The following is a 19,047-nucleotide window of genomic DNA, read 5'->3' on the forward strand; positions in this document are numbered from 1 at the left end:
TTCTGTTTCTATTTCTCTCCAGCTGGTCTCTCCTCAGCCGCTGTTGTAATGAATATCACATCTGTATCATTTGTGACTTTGAGCATCTCTTTAGTAAGCAACCAGTCCCTGTATATTAGTTGCTGCTAAATGATAAAATTCTCACTGAAAAGGAGCTGCAGTAGTCAGCATGGCTAAATTCTGCTGGGATTTGATGAAAGGTTTTCACGGACTGGCTGGAATTCAGAAGCCACAATTTTTTTGATGTTATTGCGGGGGGTTGACTTTTTTTGTTGTTGTTATTACATCCAAATAGCAGAAAGGAAGCACTTGTCTATTTCTGTCTCATGCTGAAGTAATAGCAGCCCCTGGAAATGACTTGCAGACTGATTAGTCTGGTACGGCCAGCGGCTCCACCAACCAGAGTCTGAGCCTACTCCCGGATGTTTGTCCAGTTATTTAGCTGTTGTGACACCAAGCATGGTTAGACAACTGTAGGACAAAGTCTTTAGTGTCACTCACCAAATTAATTATTGCTTAACTATATAAATATGCCTTTGTATCAACTTTTATGTTACCTGTTGTAACATTTCCTAAAATAAAAATGATTTGTGATTATAAACATGTTTAACGCTACAGGTTCCCACATTTTATGTTTAGTTTAAGCACAAGCAGCTGTGGCAGACTGCAGACTGCCTATATAGAGTAAAGGTAAACCATAGACACATAAAAACCATTGTGTAGAGTCCTTTTTCAAAATACCATTAACACATGTTGCTGAAATCCAAGCATTTTCTGAACAGCAAACACCAGACACTATATAATATTTAACGGGTTCTCTCAGGTTTATTTTAGGATTTGTAATGTTTATTTGGGCAGTATTTTTTGGTGGTGTTTATTCTGTGAGTGATAAATGAATCTCAAACAGGAACTCCAATATTTCCATTTTGCTGCAGGCATAAAGTCAACTTCACATTTGTGCTACAGTAATGTTTTATTTCTAATATGTCTGTATTTGCCTTTTTGGTATAGTGGATCTGGGAGATTGTCCCTTGACTTGTTGAATTTTAAAAAAGCAAAGCAGTGTCATGCAAACTTCATCCAGGGCCAGAGGGTGGATAGAAGGCCAAACTGCCTGATGCTCCAGTAATTTCCATTCTAATTAAACAGACTTCACTGGTTACTTCAGTGATGAAACATTTGCAACGCACAAAGTGTCTTCTGTGTGTTGATTTCCTTGTTGCACATGCTCAAATGTCAGGGGTGTAGCAACGTGTTCATCTCTTCTTCAAAATAAAAGCTAATGAATTAATATCAACTTGTTTACAAAATGTGGCTTAAAGAAAAGTAGTCAATTTTGACCTAACAGACCAGACAAGACGTTTCAATAGATGGCAGCTGCTCCCCAGGCTGTACAATGGCCAGGTCTGCCCTAGTAGAAAACCTTATTAGGGGAACACAAAAAAATAATTTTGTGATGTCAAAGACATCTACAGCTTGTCCACGAATATAAAATGTTTAATAAGTCCAGCATTTTCACACAGACTGCGTCACTTGCCTTTTTCTTCTTCAATTGATGTATTTATGAAATGTCAGGAGAGCAGGGAAAAATATCATCTGATGTTCAGAGTTCAGCTCAATCCACTGCCAACCATAAGGCCATACCACCAAATAGTCCTATGCAGTTATAATATATTAAAGCACTGGAGTTTTTTTCAACATGCAAATATAGTTTAGCATTAAACTGTGACCACAAAAAACTCCTGGCATCTTTTGCTCTCTTGGATCTAGGATCCTTAATGCAAAGTCACGTTTGAGATGAAAAAACTATGTTTGTGCTGGATATGGATGACTGTGGAAGCGAACAATGACCATGGATGCTGTTATGTTTGTTTGTGCTGTTATGTTGTGATAACAGCATAATTATTTCGTTATCTTAGGAAAATAACTTAATTTTCTCGTGATAATGAGATCATTTCTTGGGAAAAAAAAGTTTGTTTTCTTGTGATAATAAGATAATTTATCTCCTTTCTTGAGATAACAAAACTCATTTTTCTTAAGATAACAGGATAATTTAACAGAATCCAAATCACTGTCTTGGCTTCCGTAGATCATATCTAACTCGTTATCCTTTAAAGTTTGTGTACTAAATTGTGTTACTATGTGTTCTACCCTAGTGGTTAAGTTATAGGATTACTTAAATAAACATCGCTCCCCCAAACCCACCACCAGTATGGTGTAGAGCAGCAGGTTTCAGGTCCAACTTTAAGGAAAATCTTCATCTGTCATATTCTGAGCTCCTGGAATATGTCCACTCAATCACATCTATTGGTCATTTAGCTTTTGATAGTTTGTAAAAAGGCCCGTGATCAGCGCCAGTATCATCCTGTTCAGAGATATATAGCTGTGTGTGCTGCCACTTTTCTATCACCAAGAAATGAGACTGTTTTGCATGCAGCTCAATTCCAGTCTCTCATTCATCAGCAGCCCCAGCACTTTTTTACACATAAATTAATTTTTTAAATTGTCATATTGGAGGCAGCAGATAACCCAAAGGTGCAACAACTCGGAGAGATGAGAAAATAACTCTTTGCATTAACAAAGAACATTTGATGTTGTTAATTATTAGCAGTGGTGATCCTAGAGTCTGTTGGAGCTCAATAGGCACACTTACCACTATCCTATTTATTTTCTCCTTTTCTTCAATTTTTGTCTGCCCTCGGGGGCCCCCTACTGGCCTGGGGCCCCACGCAGTAGCCTGCCTTGCCAGCTGAGTCTTCATGTTGTGAAAACTGCTGTTTTGCTAATTTTTGCTAATTTTCAGAATAAAACATATATTGCTAAAAATCTGCAAAGAAAGAAATATGCGTCTGAAGGCACTTGATTTACAAGACTCAATAATCTGTTCCTTTGAAATAACAAACATTAAACTGAGTAATGTGTGCGAGGTGTGTGGTTGTTTTGTAGCAGCCTGGTATCATTTGCTCACGATTTAATCAAGGGTAGATGGACCTGAAACCTGCTGCTCTTTCAGCACCAAAGTAATGTGGGGCGCTGGGGGAAGCGTTGTTTATCTAAGTAATCTTGTAGCTTTACCACTAAGGTAAAACATTAATAGTCATGTGGAACATCAAATAGCCTTCATTGTTAACCCACAGCAAAATCGCAATTTATTACAGAAATGAAATGGTTAATGTAATTAATGAAATTAAAGGTGATCAACGGAATCTGAAACGGTCATTTGGATTTTGCTAAAAGATTTTGTTATCACGACAAAACAACGTTGTTATCATGAGATAATGAGACAATCATTGCGTCACAAGATAACTGCACAAAAAAATAACATCCATGTCCACTCGCTTCTGTAAATAACTGTTAAAATTGTAATTTTTTTCCTTAAGATCAGTGTTGGCAATTCTATGCAGGCTAAAGAGGGTTAGTTAGTGTTTGCTGCTCTCTAATTTAAACATTTATTAATTATTCTAGCTGTCACATTGGTTAAGCAACACAACACTAAACTAGGAATGATAATGTTATTTGATGAAAATTTATTTTCTCTATAAAATGTCAAAGCAGAGAAATTTCATAATGTCATGAGCATAGGTATTCTAATTCTTAGTTTTTTCCTAATAACAGTCCAGGACCGAAGCATATTGATTCCATTACAATATAATTAGAAATCAATTACTAATCAGCAAATGATTGGCATGTTTGCTTAATGAATTCCAGATACTTTTCTGTTCATTCACAAATCAATGTCTCGACAGAATAAATGTTAACACAGGTTTCTTAAATCACACCTCTAACTAAAACTATTACCTAATTTTTAATTGGCAGATTAAATACCCAAAACCTGGAAATCCAAATAAGGCCCAAGTACATGTAAGAAATACTTTTTCATAAATCGTGGCCTCCTGAAGCTCAAGGCTGATGGATCATAGTCAAAGCAGTTTCCTCTCTTGCAGGCTTTGAAGGAGACCCTGTAACAGCAACTGTTAGTTAGGAAATGAGGCCTGAGCTCTTCGTGGTTTCACCTATAGCAGATATAATTGCGTAATGGAGCTTTTTCTGCACATAGGATTTGGAGAGGATGAAAGCATTTGCTATGCCTGCCTAACCACCTCTAAGCCGAAAAAAGCAGTGGTGCTGAAACACAACATGAAGCCTGACTGCACAAGTGGGGTTTGGAATTTGGACAATGTTTACTATAAGTGAAAAAGGGTAACGGATTTAGGCTTTTTCCACTTAAAGACAGTGCAACACTCTTTAAACACAACAGGACAGGATAAACGTAATGTGGCAAATGTGTTAGCAAAGGTCTGTGCTGTTAAATGACTAATTAGATAAGTTTAATTTATTTATTACATCAATAGGAGTCTGTTGAGGCTTGGCGGATACAGCTCAGTGAGGCTGTATCAGTGGTGTCTGGAAGACTTTGAATGAAGTCACTGCTGGCTGTGAGTATGGCAGACCCCCTAAAAGAGAGAAAATGAAAGAGAAAGGGTTCAGTGGTTTTGTGAAGAAATGAGAGTGGGGGAAGAGGCTAGATACAGGCTAATGACAGGAAGGGGCATTTATGGTGGAAAAATTTGAGGCGTGGTCCGTTCCTGAACTTCAGATTAATAATCTCAATGAATCGTTAATTCATATTTATTAGGATTTGTGTTTCAGGGGAGCTGACGAATATAAATCTTATATTAAAACCTTTTGTAGTTGTTTTTTTTTTCGGGGTGGGGGGTCTGTACTGACTCCAGAGGGAAACAGCTGGATTCTTTTTCGACTATGGTCACTAGCTACTTGCTAACTGTCAGCCGTAGTTTAAGTTGAACTCCGTGAAACTGCAACAATAAGGTGACACTTTAAATAGCTGAAGGCAGCTGTAGAGCTGGATGTTAATCGTTCCCTAAAATTGACCTCTCTCACATTACACAAACAAGTTTAACAAAAAAATGACAGATTACGACACCTTGTCACAAGGTCAAATGACAAAAAAGCCAAATCTCTGCTCTAGTTTTAAGAACTTTCTCTTGATCTTTGAAAAAGATGTACAAGGTTTTGTACAACGTACACTTTACACTTGAGTGCTTTTCCTAATTAGCACACGTTGCATGTTGCTAAACTGACATCACAGAAGCTTTTCTGGCACCATACACACTCCTTAACACACATACACATAGAGACAGAGTCACACACACAGTAAGTCTAAATATAGACCCACTGTTTAGACTCTTACAGGTTCCAGGCAGCTCCGAGCTAGCCCTGCTCCCTCAGTCTTTGTTCTCTAAAAGAATCCGCCCCTATCTGGGTGTGCTGTCTGCTTCTAATGTCCCATCAGCCACCAGGGACTCTGTCATCAGCTGGGCTGTTAACTACCCACCTGCTTCTGCTTCGTCACCTTTAACCTGCTGTCAGCTCTGCTAACACTGAAGCAATGTCACCTTTATTCAGGTCTAATGCTGCTGTCAATTTCAGTAAAATAGAGAAACTTACCTTTTAGCCAGTGTTATATGAGATTGCCTGTTCATGTATGTCATGTGTATGGAACATTTTGGAGTTAAGCTACATTCTGCATATGTAATATAGTCACAGTGACCAGTATTATCTGCTGCTGCAGTTTACTAGCTCTACAGTAATGCTGAGGATTTTGCACTTTCCAAATTTGCGTGGACTTTTTTGTGGAGGAGGTGGACATACGAGACAGTAAAAATGCAGTGTCAGACATAGGCAGGCCAAGCTGCTGGATTTTCAGGCATGGCACTGACAGTTCTTTTGGGATTGAAGGAGTCGGATGTCACTGGCACTGCAGTCCAATGTGCTCAGAGCTCTCGGTGTTTTGACAGGCAGCACAGGATCGCCAGCAGCAGAGGGAAAGGAGCCATTCAAACACAGCTCAGGCATTAAGGCACTCAGTATCAGTCACAGTTATGGTTGTGGATGAATCTAGTTTTATCCAATTGGACGTGACAATAGAAAAAAAGAAAAACATTCTAAGCCAGGATGCTCACCACAGTTTAAGTGTCATTGCATGGCAAAACAGTACTGAGTACTAATGTGCTGCAAGAGCAAACATTCTGCTGCAGCTGGTGGCAAACCCTGATTATGTGCTCTACTAAACAAGAACTGTGGGTTGTGTAGCCGGGTGGCTGCTCAGTGGCCAGCACTGGTAGCACACTATACCTGACAGTTCACACGAACTGTTCTCCATTTAATGATTCTTGATGCCTGCATGACGCGGTTTTCATACAGATCACCCTATATGAGTCTTTCTTGTTCCCCCTTCAGTTCTGCCATGGTAGTCATTCACTATGTGAGCTGTACAATACCTCGTACTTATGCCCCCCATCCCTTCTGTTAATGGCTGCACTGTGACTCAAGCTCATTCACTCTTTAAAAAGGATTGCTGGAAGGGGCAGAGAATCAATATAGTAAGCTTGAGAGACAAGGCGTGTTAATGTAATAGGAGTGGGTCATATACTATAAGGCAACAGAGTAGTATTTAGAGCACCATGAATAAAGTCAGAGGCTCAGCTGGACAGATTATTCAGCTGTGGAGACGTTATTTTCTTTCTTTTACTTTGCAGATTTTTTGTCAGTGCATGATCTTTTACCTACCAAACATGTTTGACCGGCCTCTACAATATGCCAGGTTATGTTTGTGTCCCATACACATTTGATGGGTTACTTAATTTAATTACTAAATTTACAAAACTAAGCTATAATTTTAAGATAGTTTTAAAAGATTTGACATAAGTCAAATCTTACAATAAAAATAAAGCGATAGTTTTTTTGTTTATCAGGGACCTGATTTTACGCAATAATCTAATGCCACTGGAAAAATCTCATTGGCTTTTTGTTGAGGGAATCAAAAAGAATGCTTACATCCAGGTTGGCCTACAAAAAACATCACCCTGACAACACTCCATTGGAAAATAACGTGCTAAAGTCAACGTTCATGTGTTTATGTTTATAACATTGCAAGTTAATGTGGTGATTAACAGGTGTTAGTCACAGTTGGCCATTTCGAAATCAACTATTAGCCTGAAATATGCCATTAGCTTCCTGGCAACTGTCATTATGGTTATCATCACATACATGTTAGTTTATAAAATCCGGTCTATTTTCTCACAATTAGGCTAAACAAAATTCATACTAACAAAATTGACCAAAAGTAAAATTCATTTTGCTGGACAAAGGCCTATTTTTTACAGTATAGATATGTTCTGATTATGTTCGTAATTTTCTGGCTTTTTCGATTTTCTGGACCACTTTGCTACTCTGCTTAATTGAGTTTCCCTCCTTATAGGGTGAATTATGTTCGCTGGTGAGTCACAATATCAAATTTGACAAGAATCACCCGTTTTGCCTGACAGAGTCACTGAAGGAGCGAAGCGTACAGAAGAACAACAAAGAGACATCAGCCCTCTTCAATTTTTTGTGTCAGCTAATATAAAGTTCTCATTCATTATTGATGTGAGCCATGAATTTCTTTGCTGTTCATTACTCTGGGGCAAAAACTAGACTAACATATTTGAGGCATCTTTGCCCATAGCTGATATTTATATATATTTTAAAATTACATTGCTACTGGGTTTGTCTCAATGTCCCAACTTAGTTTTAGAATGGCTCATTTAAGGCAAAGCCTTTCTTTATAGGTTTAAATGTAATTCATTGTCCAAATTAACAATCTTTAATTTTACTGCCCCTCTTTCAGCTTTACTGTTTTAGAAACTGTGAAGTCTTGTTCTTCTGATTGAATCAACAACAAAAGGAAAAAATCCAAACAAGTGACATTTCCAAAAAGACCGCTCTACAAACAGTGGTCCTTTCACTGTCGCTATGGTGACAGCAGCATGGTTCCTATGAGGGAGTGATGAATTTCCTTTTGATTTTCTGGTCTTTTCAGGTCTGCTGCCACAGCATGCTGCTCTGATTGTAACCCATTAGAATAAACCAAAGTTCCAGTTAGCCTTTTTTAGCCCTGCTGTACTAGTCATTACCAATCTGCATTAGCAACTAAAGATCGTGTAGCCTCATTTAGTTCATCTTGTCACCAGGGCTTGTTACTTTGGTAGCTGTCGTTTTGCTTTTATATAACTGTATACAGTTAGCATTAAAGCTGCTCTGTGGCATTGTCTTCTGGACAAACATTCAGGACATCTCACATCTCAGAAGTGTGTTATGTGTCTTGCTAAAGGTTTTACTGGCATTACTTATGTTTCATGGTAGGCAGGGATATGTTGTTGACCTTTGCCACACATACCTGACTGTATTAATGTACTGCTGGGCTCTTAATGTGATCTCCTTGACCTTCCCCTCTCTTTTTATGAATAGCTGGACAACCTGGATGAGCAGGCTGCACAGATCAGAAGAGAGCTCGATGGCCGTCTTCAGATGGCAGACCAGATTGCCAGGGTGAGTCAGACTCTACGGGGAACTTCTTAATATGCTTTGTTATCTAGTTAATATGTCATTAATATGGTGCAACTTGAGTAAACATTATAGTGTGTGTTGCCACCCACTAATGAAAATATTGTAATATTTATTTAATGTATATTAACAGATTTTGTTAAATTTCTTTTGCACAAAATGAGACCAATAAAATGAAACATTGTCACCTACATTAATCCTGCTTTGTGATATAGTAACCTGTAATATTTACTTTATTGTCTCATGTTTTTTGTTATCAGGGTGGTAAGTTCCCCAAATTTGTGTCTAAGGAGATGGAGGCTATGTTCATCGAAGAGCTCAAGTCTTCAGTGAATCAGCTCATGGCCAATCTGGAGAGCATGCCCGTGTCTAAAGGAGGAGAGTTTAAACTCCAGAAGCTCAAACGGGGTCACAATACCTCCATCATTGACATGGGCCAGGAGGACGAGAACACGCTCTCCAAGTCTGATGTGGTTCTCTCCTTCACTTTAGAGGTACAGTGCATTAGGAGTAAAACTAGGGGTGTGTATGTAAAAAACACCTTGCTCTACAAATTTCTTATATATCTGACATATTTGACATGATATCTAATTTTAGATTCTAATGAGGTAACTTTCTCTCTGTTTGGCTAAAGTCATTGTGAAACCACACCAGACTACTAATCAGAGCTGCCATCAACTACTTGTCTGCTCCAGACTAAGTATAGAAACAGACAGCAGACCTGTTCAGGGGTTTGAACAGATGCTATGCGAAGAACAGACTGACACACACGCACACACACACACACACACACACACACACACACACACACACACTCTTTTACCTCTTTCTTAACAGTGAACATGAGTCATCCTGTTATCAGCTTGAGATGAGCTATCACCACAGAACAGGGAACAGTCACACCTCATTCCTTATGATGCAAAGCTATTTCAGAAAGTAAAGTACAAAGAATATAACATAGTTGTTGGGTTCCATAACACAGAAGCGGGAACACCACTATGGATTAAAAATGCTGACAATTTTTACAATAGTGCCAATTAGATTTACGTGAGGTGGTAATTCCCTAGTGCATCATTAAGACCTCATTTTTAAATTTGGCTTAGTTTCAAACTGGCTTCAGCAGTTCAGAGAAATCAAGCAGCCACAAAACATTTTTTATGTAGTTGGAATCAGTTGTATTTAGGCCAAGTTCTTAACTATTTTCAGCATCGTGCATATCTGAAGATTTTGTACTGTAGATACTGTTCAGTCCTTTGTGTAAAACCTAAAAATAATATAATAATCAATAATCAATAAATAGTTTATAGTCTAGTTAATTTTAATAATCTATAGAAGAGTAGACATTTACATAGTAGACACAGTAGACATTTACAAAAAAACAAAAAACAAATAAGGATTTTTTTATTTACAAATGCAATCTGGCATGCATCAGTAGGATAACACTATAAGACACATACATTCACATTTTAGCAATATTAGGGCACCAACTACAGGTGTATATCATGATTGTGTCTAGGATAGTGCATTTAAACTACCTGTACAATACAGAGATTTATTTAAATATGAGATGTGCTGTTAAATTATTGCTTTATAGCCTCTTTTACAAGATGATTCACTCCCTGTTGCAACCTTTACTGAAGTGTCTTTGCTCTCTAGGTGGTGATCATGGAAGTGCAGGGACTGAAGTCTCTGGCTCCAAACAGGATTGTCTACTGCACCATGGAGGTGGAGGGAGGCGAGAAACTCCAGACTGACCAAGCAGAAGCATCTAAGCCAACGTAAGCCTGCACATGCATGTACCACATATTTATATTTATTTTACAGTACTCACATTTTAAGTAGAATTTAGTCTATAACCCTTTAAACCTAACTAGTCTTTCAAATTTTAATATTAGCCTTTTTTGGCCTGAACAATCTTAACTTGTAGAAAAACCTAAATGAAACAAAATCATAACAAAATCACGTCATGTACGTTTGGAGACCTTTACACAGAAGATACACATGCATGTGCATGCTAGACATCAGGTATTCTTTTTAACTGTTTGTTTTGTCCAAGGGAATAATGGCATTTCAATAATTTTAATTATCATTAATAAATTGGAATTATGTTTATAAAATCGGATTAATGGTGTTTTTCCTTAGGTTCCCTGGACAAAATCAACTTAAAAAAATAGACACGTAACTATATGCTGCCAAGCTCTTGCATCACAGTGGGTACTTGTTTCCAGTGTTCAGTCTTCTGTGATGCATCATTCCCTCTTAAAGGCACTTTGCATGTGAGACATTCTTAAAAAGAAATTAGGCTGTGCACTTTAATTTACTTCTTTGATTTTCTTCTTTGAACTCCATTACTTGGTTTCCAACGGCAAATATACCTCTAGCTGAAACACACTTAAGGAGAAGTAAATCTAATGAAGCTGCATATTGCAATGAGCAAAAACCTTCAGTTTAAGCCGTTGGAGTCATTCATGAGTCACAGCTGAACTTAACAGCGTTTTGACTGGGCAATATCTGACTCAGCTGATTCAGGCTTGAAAATCCATTGTGTACTTCTACAGTATGTTAAGGAAAAGAAATACCTTGATGCCTCCGTTCTTGTTAGACCAGTCCAATGGACCCCATTCAGAATAATGGCCATGTCCCAGTGATATGCTGCTGGATGTTGTCCTCTTACCGTTTCCAAAACACAGATTACCTAAACTGTGTACTGTCCATTAAAGCATCCAATACACAGCTCATGCTGCAGCTGATAACATACTAACATTGTGTCTATACCAGAAGCATTTAAGCTACATATTTGATACGTGTGCTACACATATCGCATATCATGCAACCACTATACACCTATTTCATTTAATCGAGCTGTCTTCCTTTGTGTTGATTCATGTATTGCGTTTTACATGTGTAGACATGTTTTTTGGGCGTCTACACACGTAAAAAACCCTCACAAGGAGTCTCCTAATCAATCTATTTCTACAGAAATAAGAGAAACACATCAAGTCTCCTACAACAGCACTACTAAGAGCACAGAGAGGCTAGTGCCAATTGTAAATGCAAATGCACTTGCATTATTTATCTGCAAATGATTGCTTAAACAAATTTAACCATTCATTTATCCATTTATTTTTTATCTTAACTGCTTATCCACTTCAGGATCACAGGGGGCTGGAGCTTATCTCATCTGTCATTGGGTGAGAGGCGAGGTACACCCTGGACAAGTCACCAGCTTATTTCAGCACTGACGCGGAGACGTACACAGAGAGACAGCCATTCACAGTCATATTCGCACCTACGGGCAAATTAGAGTCACCAGTTAACCTAACAGGCATGACTTTGAACTGAGAAAACCGGAGTACCCGGAGGACCATGTACGGGAAAAAGACACCTTAAAAAAATGTGTTGGAAAGAGACCCTAATGTTAGTACCCTTTAGCATATACTCTTGAGAGAATGCAATGATTACTCTCTGGCACTGCATAACAGCCATGCTGCTGTGGGAACCATCTGGCCACCACCAGATCACCATTTCATTGTTTAAATCTGTTTCTGTTTAAAAATTTCAAACCTTTTTAATGATCAGTTTTGGGCTTTGAGTATAAAGTTGTATTTTCAGCATGTCCCGCAATTTAGGCTGAGCAAATGCACAGTTCTTATTTTAGCGCATTCTTGGCGATTATTGAACATGATATGTTCAGGGTGGCCGGAAAACCGTGAGTAAAGCTGAAATTATCACTTTGCTGCGGGTTTGTGCTTGTTTAACGGGTATTTTATTAAACTAGTTTTACTGGCTGGGGTTGCAGTAGCTCAGTTGCTGGAGTGGCTGCCTATTGACGGTAGGGTTGGTGTTTCGTGCCCCAACTCTCTCTGGCCACAAGTTCAAGTGTCTCTGGGCAAGACACTGAACTCCCAAACTGCCCAAACCAGTGTAAAACTGTGCCAAATCAAAATGTGGACTATTAATCCACACTGGCAACATCAAGCTTATGGGATAGGCCTAAAGAAAAAATAATTGGCTTAAACGTGTGAATCTTATTTTGAGCATATGGAGCATTAATACGAGCATTATGAACCATTAGGAACCTAAGTGACTCACCACAACTGGGCTCTGTGTCCTCCTTATGACCTGATCTGTTTGCAGTGTTTAGCCCTGCCCTCAGCTACAAGGAGCACAGAGATCTCAGAACTTATTAACAACAAAGTACTTATGGTTGATATCCAGCTCTACCTGGGAGTGGGAGCTCAGTTTAAAACATTACAGCACATCCACCTAGTCCAGTCAGATGGGATTACATTGTTGAGTCATTCCCACCCTAGTCAGCATGCTAACATTGACTAGTGGACTGCATGAATGTATTATGGGGGCTGGATAATGGATTCAAGCATGCATGGCACAATCCCACCTGAATGAAATTTTCTCCCCTGGCCAATAAGCAAAATAAGTTTTCTGACCGTTGCTTACTCCTTTTGGGGCTTTTTGGCCTGCTGTTTTGTTTTTTTTTTACATTGGATTTCAGTGGCCATTGGAAAAATTGTCTGAAGGGCTTAGAGGCAGTGCTGTATTCATCTCCCATTTTGCCATTTTGCTTCCAAGTTACACAAGCTCATACAAAACAAATGTGTTGCGCTTTAATGCTTTGACTTCAACTGTTCCTGGCCAGTATTTAATATTTCCTGACTTCACCTTTATACAGCACAACAATAAATATCTAATTAACCAAAATCACACAATACAGAAGATAAACGTGACAATGTCAATAAAACATTCATGCAAATAAGAGCTATTTTAGGGCCTAAATGTCTTACTCTGATCTTTCTAATTCAAGAGCCATTTTGTAAGATGAATATGAGAGAGATGGAGGCACATGAATGAGGAAAGGGATTAAGAGAAGAACAAGGCAAAAGCTCTGTGTGTGTGTGTGTGTGTGTGTGTGTGCGTGCGTGCATTTGTGTATGTCTATGAGCCTGTGTGCATGTGTGTCTGTGTGTAAAAGTGCATGAGATAAATGCATTAATGTACATACGGTTGCAGGTTATTTTTTACACAGTGCCTGCATTTCATACTTTACCACTAAAGTATACTCAGCGTTTCATATATTTTTTAGAAAGAGCTGTAGGACCACAGCACTGTCACATCCAATAATTAAGCTTAGATTGATCCACAAGGGTCACCTTCATGCCAGTGCAGAGCTTCCATGTAAAATCAGCTCATCACTAACTGCTCACCATCAGTCAGCAACATCCCTTATTTACACATGTAAAAACTCCATGTATGTATGTCCAATGTATGCATGTACAATAATGTGCAATAAATTATGGATTTTAGAAATGATTACAAGTTAAGCCGCTTTCCAAAGCTGTAAATTAACACCACATCCTCCATACCTCCTTACATAGACTGGATTTGGACATTGCATTATGCTGCTACATCTTCACAATAAAGCATAACATGTCAGCCCCAGGTGGCAACGAAAGAAAATAAAAACCTATATATACGATATTGTGTAAACAGGATTATAATGAACTGTATTCTCCTTGTGTTTTAGTTTCTTTGAATCCTTTGGGTTTGTCAAAGCATAGCTGGGTTATTTAATATTAGTGGTTTGTGCTGAAAGGAGAGACTCACAGCATTTGTATGTCTGTCAAATGCCTATATACTGAATAGTATACACTGAATGCACTAGTGTTTCTTAAACTTAACTTCCTGTCCATGTTAGCTTCAAAGAATTTACGTCTTAAAAAACGGTTGAAAACTCATTACTCCAAATACGTATCTGGAGGTTGATGAGACAATTTGCACTGCTATTTATTTATTTTTTTTATAAAAATGAATCCAGAAGCAGATTCGCTCAGATGGTAAATGACTAGCAAGGCTCTGTCCAGTAACAAAAGCCACATACCAGCACCTCTGAATTTACTCTAGTTTTTTTTTTTTAAATTAGTCCTGAAGTGTAAGTGTAAATGTGACAATTTCTTGGTTTGTGGGTAGATGTTTACCAGAATGTATATCGATGCAACCAACGAGCCAGAGGAAAGTTACTGGTTCCAGTTCAATCAAAGCTAATAGGAGGGTTCAGCAATTTGAAAGAAATACTTCTACAAAGTTGTTGTTTTTTTCCAATGCCAAAAGTCCTCTCTGTGTAACCAGCTCTCCACCATGACTCAGCTAGGAAACACTGTCTGTGGGAAGACATAGGGATTTTCTCTACTAAAAAGAACCCCACTTTGTAAAATATTCACCTGATGTAACTGACTCATGCAGCTGAAGGTTCACCCTAAATCACCTAAAGTCACTTTAAAAAGGGATCTAGTTGCAACTTTTATGGATAAGATATACAATTCCATTCCCAGGTATAAAAATATGTTGCCTAGTAGTCTCCTAACTACCTTTCAATGTGCATGTGAGAGCCACCTTGTGTGGTATGTCACATACTGATATGAGGTGTGATATGTGAAACCACTGTGATCTGTCCTATGTGGTACATAAAACCCAGTGAATCAACCCTTTTAGATCTTTAGATCTTGTATATTAGTCTTTCACTGCTATTATGTTTAGACAAAATGGGTTGATCCTATTTTCATTTTCAGTCTTATTTTCTCTTTAATGCATTTTCAATGCATTTGTATGGTAAACTTTGAGGTACCTTTTGTATCATCTGTATACTGCAGTCCCTTTGTCCCCCAAACTGTCAGCGGCTATTTCTAGGGCATCGACAGGCATTTTATTTCTTTTGATTGCGGTAGAATTGATCTATTTGAAGTTGTTTTTTACATTTTTTACATGAAGGGGTAAAAATTACACTGCCAGGCTTAAGCCTTTATTGACAAGAAAAATTGCTGGAGATGAAGTCATTGTGTAAGAAGACTGTACTATCACGCTGTCATGGAAGCTAACCTCTGGAGTGTCTTTTGTTGTGTCTTTTAGCTGGGGGACCCAAGGGGACTTCACCACCACACACCCTCTGCCTGCTGTCAAGGTGAAACTGTTTACAGAAAGCACAGGGGTGCTGGCACTGGAGGACAAAGAACTGGGCAGGGTAACTTGTCTTCATGCTATGACCAACACACGTACTGTGATCTGAACACAAGCATGCAAATACTACCCACGGGACAAATACATATATACCAGAATAATAGCCTTTTTTAGTTTTGTTTTGCCTTTGATTAAGGAATTAAAAAACACATTAACACAGAGGCAGTTGTGGCTAAAGATGTAGAGTAAACTTTTGTCAATTGCAGGATCAGCATTTGATTCCCAGCTCCTGCTATTGTCCATATGTCGAAGCGTCCTTGGGCAAGACAGTGAACACTTAAATTGCTTTCAGTTGAACTAGCGCCTTGCATGGCATCATCAGTGTGTGAGTGTGTGTGTAAATGGGTGAATGAGAAGCAACACTGTAAAGCACTTTATGCGGTAGAGAAGCACTGTGAGTGCAGTCCATTTTACATTTTGTGTGTGCACTCAACACTCACTTTGATTTGTTTCTCCAGTTCCTCAAGTCTACCGCTGCTCTTCTCTCATAAGTTTAAGTGTAAGCATCACCGACTAAAGTAGTAATGGCAAAAACATTTTTGTTCTTCATTCTGTATTTTCCGGATATGTAAATGTGTACTGTGTTACTGTGAGGGAAGTTCGAGGAAGGTGGGGAGGCTGGTTAGTGTTCAAACGGCAATGCCTCCAACGTCCCTGTAGCGGCAGTGACCTTGGCTGTGACAAGGTTCTTTGATCTCCCACTGCAGCACTGTTGGCAGGAAGGCAGACTTCCTCAAAGCTCTTTAACTCAGCAAAGAGAGATTAGGCCTCCTCTTCAGGGAGGCAGAGCAGAGCACTGTTCTATGTCTCTACCCTGGCTCACTTAATTCTTTCAAAAAACAAACATAATCACCAATCCTACACAAATGCACTGATTAGTGTTGCAGAGTGTTGCACAGGATGAGATCAAAGATTAACCTCCTGGGGATCTACACTACTAATTAGAGAATCTTTTGGTTGCAGGTTGTCCTCCACCCAACTCCTAACAGCCCCAAGCAGTCAGAGCTCCATAAGATGACTGTTACCAAGGCTTGCCCTGACCAAGATCTCAAGATCAAACTGGCCATACGTATGGACAAACCACAGAACATGAAACATTGCGGGTAAGAGGGACACTGCCATGTAAGCTTTGTTGTCACATTTTTATTTGCATTTTTATGTCTTCTATTTAGAACTCCAGCCCTGAGAGCTCATGGCCTCATTTTTGCTCACGTACTATGGAAAAATACTGTGAAGTGTATTACTCCCCCTGCTGGAGTTCAGTGCGTAATTTACATTTTTTAAATTGGAAGCGCCAAGAAAGTGCCAACACTGATCAGACTGATCAGATTCTATTGATGTAAGCCTTATACAGCACGGTTTACAAATTTGATCAACATTTCCCATTTCTATAGCAAACTATGTTTTTATATTAGATGAAATCTGTCAAATTGTTTTGGTTGTTACATGTAGATTGGATTGTTTGTTCTTTGTGTGTTTGTGTATGCGTAAACCATGTTTTGACAGGTACCTGTGGGCTTTTGGGAAAAACGTCTGGAAGCGCTGGAAGAAGCGTTTCTTTGTCCTTGTGCAGGTGAGTTATCTTTTACAATAAAATGGGGTTCAGCCAAATTAAAGCAGCAGTGACCCTCTTAGTTGGGATCATTGCTGTGGCAGCTTTTAGCCTATTAGTCGATTTTTAAGGTTCCTTCATACCTGCTAAATCTCAACAATAAAACAATATTTGCATGAATGGTGGCCTGGTAGCCTAATGGTTAGGACATCAGGCTGGGATACAAAAGTGACCGGGCAACAATCCTGGCCCATACACCAGGTGTGTTCTCGAGCTAGACACTCAGCGCGAGCTCCCTGGGCTCTGCCTGTAGCTGCCTACTGCACCCCCCACGGGGATGAGATAAATGCAGAGGACAAATAATAAATTGTAAAAAAATATAATAATATGTGTACAGTCCTTTTTTTACAGTTAACAATTATTGACTGTTGTTTGCCATTGTTTCAAATGCCACTTGAAACTATGAAGAACTGAATAACTTTCTGTGGCTGATTAAAGTGATGGTTACCATTTATTTTACAGGTGAGTCAGTATACGTTTGCCATGTGCAGCTACAGAGAAAAGAAATCCGAGCCACAGGAGCTTCTCCAGCTGGATGGGTATACTGTGGACTACAGTGACCCCCAGCCTGGTGAGACAGCCCACCTAACACATTGTACAGCTACTTGTAAACATACTGAATCCATATGTTGATAAAAAAAAACAAAAAACTACTAAAACTAACTACTTGAGCATCATCTTTCTGTCTTAGGGTTGGATGGTGGCAGGGCTTTCTTCAATGCAGTGAAGGAAGGCGACACTGTGATCTTTGCCAGTGATGATGAGCAGGACCGTATACTGTGGGTCCAGGCCATGTATCGTGCCACTGGCCAGTCCCACAAGCCCGTCCCACCTACTCAGGTCCAGAAACTTAACTCCAAAGGTGGTGCTTCAGCCCAAATGGATGCTCCTATTTCTCAGTTCTGTAAGTAACCCAAAGCTCAACATGGTCACTTAAACAGAAAGCAGTTATCATCCACAAAGCAGTGAAAGCTCTAACCCATTAATGTCTCACTCCATGCCGTCCACACTGCAGTCACAATACATCCTGAAAGAACACACAAGCACGCACACACATTAATTGATCTCTCACAGATTCCTCCAGCATCTGATGGACTTCCCCTCATTATCACCACTCCCACAGTATTTGAGGTGCAATTCCATGCTACTCCATCAGTCTTTTCACAAGGAAAAACCAACTTGAAAAAGACATTTTCATACAGCAGCAGGATATGGTGTGAAAACTTTGTATATAAACAAAAAAGGTCACCACACATAAGATTTGAACATTCAAGCCTGCTGGGGTTGAATTCAGACTGACAGTGCCACGGAGCGCTTCTGTCCTAACCGTAGGCCTGTTTTAATCACATCTCTAGTGGGCAGCAGTGAAGGCAACCATCTTTCTGAGATAATTTCTCAAATTGTTCCCTTGTTGCTGAATGCCAAGCCAGACATGTCTAAAGTGGTAATCCATTTGTTACTGTACTTGCACCTCTAAGCGGCCCAGAGGTCAGGTATCAAAGTGAAGGTAAGACTGTAAACAGTAGTGTTGCATCTGTACCAACTTATGTTTTAACTGTCTATTGTATCCCCCTCATTAAAGAAGGGAAGAACATTGTATTTTACATATCACTAAAAATGTCACAACCAGTATATATTCCACTTGGTGTTTGGCCTAGTGTGTGAATTATTGTCTTCTTTTTCTAGACCAAATGTATAAACTAGCATGTCTGTGCCATAACAATGACATAGACATTTCTGAACTACTGAAATTAATGTCACATACTGCTTAACAATCCAAAAAAATAGATCCTGCTATTCAGAACAAAATATTTTTTGTGTGCATCTTTTAACTCCATACAGTACACTTAGAAGGATTTCTTTCTCAGCTCTCAGTTCTTCTTAAATTGATGATGGAAAATATAATTGTTATTGAGTACTAATAGTAAAAATTACCTAGGTTTACAGTAATAATAAAATAAAAATTCTAGGAATGCTAATTGCTCACTAATTGCCCCAAG

General features: G+C 39.0%; 1 protein-coding gene across 9 annotated transcripts in view; it reads left to right on the forward strand.

Annotated features, from left to right (window-relative positions):
• The window catches only part of cadpsb (Ca2+-dependent activator protein for secretion b), a 62,646-nt gene that overhangs the window by 17,306 nt on the left and 26,293 nt on the right, over window positions 1–19,047 (forward strand). For all 9 annotated transcript variants that reach the window (XM_067505830.1, XM_067505831.1, XM_067505832.1 and 6 more), the window contains exons 4-11: window positions 8,311–8,391; window positions 8,667–8,900; window positions 10,063–10,184; window positions 15,328–15,439; window positions 16,399–16,538; window positions 16,942–17,008; window positions 17,510–17,618; window positions 17,739–17,951. In XM_067505830.1, coding sequence (XP_067361931.1) covers window positions 8,311–8,391; window positions 8,667–8,900; window positions 10,063–10,184; window positions 15,328–15,439; window positions 16,399–16,538; window positions 16,942–17,008; window positions 17,510–17,618; window positions 17,739–17,951 — 1,078 coding nt within the window. The remainder of the gene's footprint in view (window positions 1–8,310; window positions 8,392–8,666; window positions 8,901–10,062; window positions 10,185–15,327; window positions 15,440–16,398; window positions 16,539–16,941; window positions 17,009–17,509; window positions 17,619–17,738; window positions 17,952–19,047) is intronic.

The sequence above is a fragment of the Channa argus genome, chromosome 5 (genome assembly GCF_033026475.1).
Source record: "Channa argus isolate prfri chromosome 5, Channa argus male v1.0, whole genome shotgun sequence".
In the NCBI taxonomy this organism is placed as follows: domain Eukaryota; kingdom Metazoa; phylum Chordata; class Actinopteri; order Anabantiformes; family Channidae; genus Channa; species Channa argus.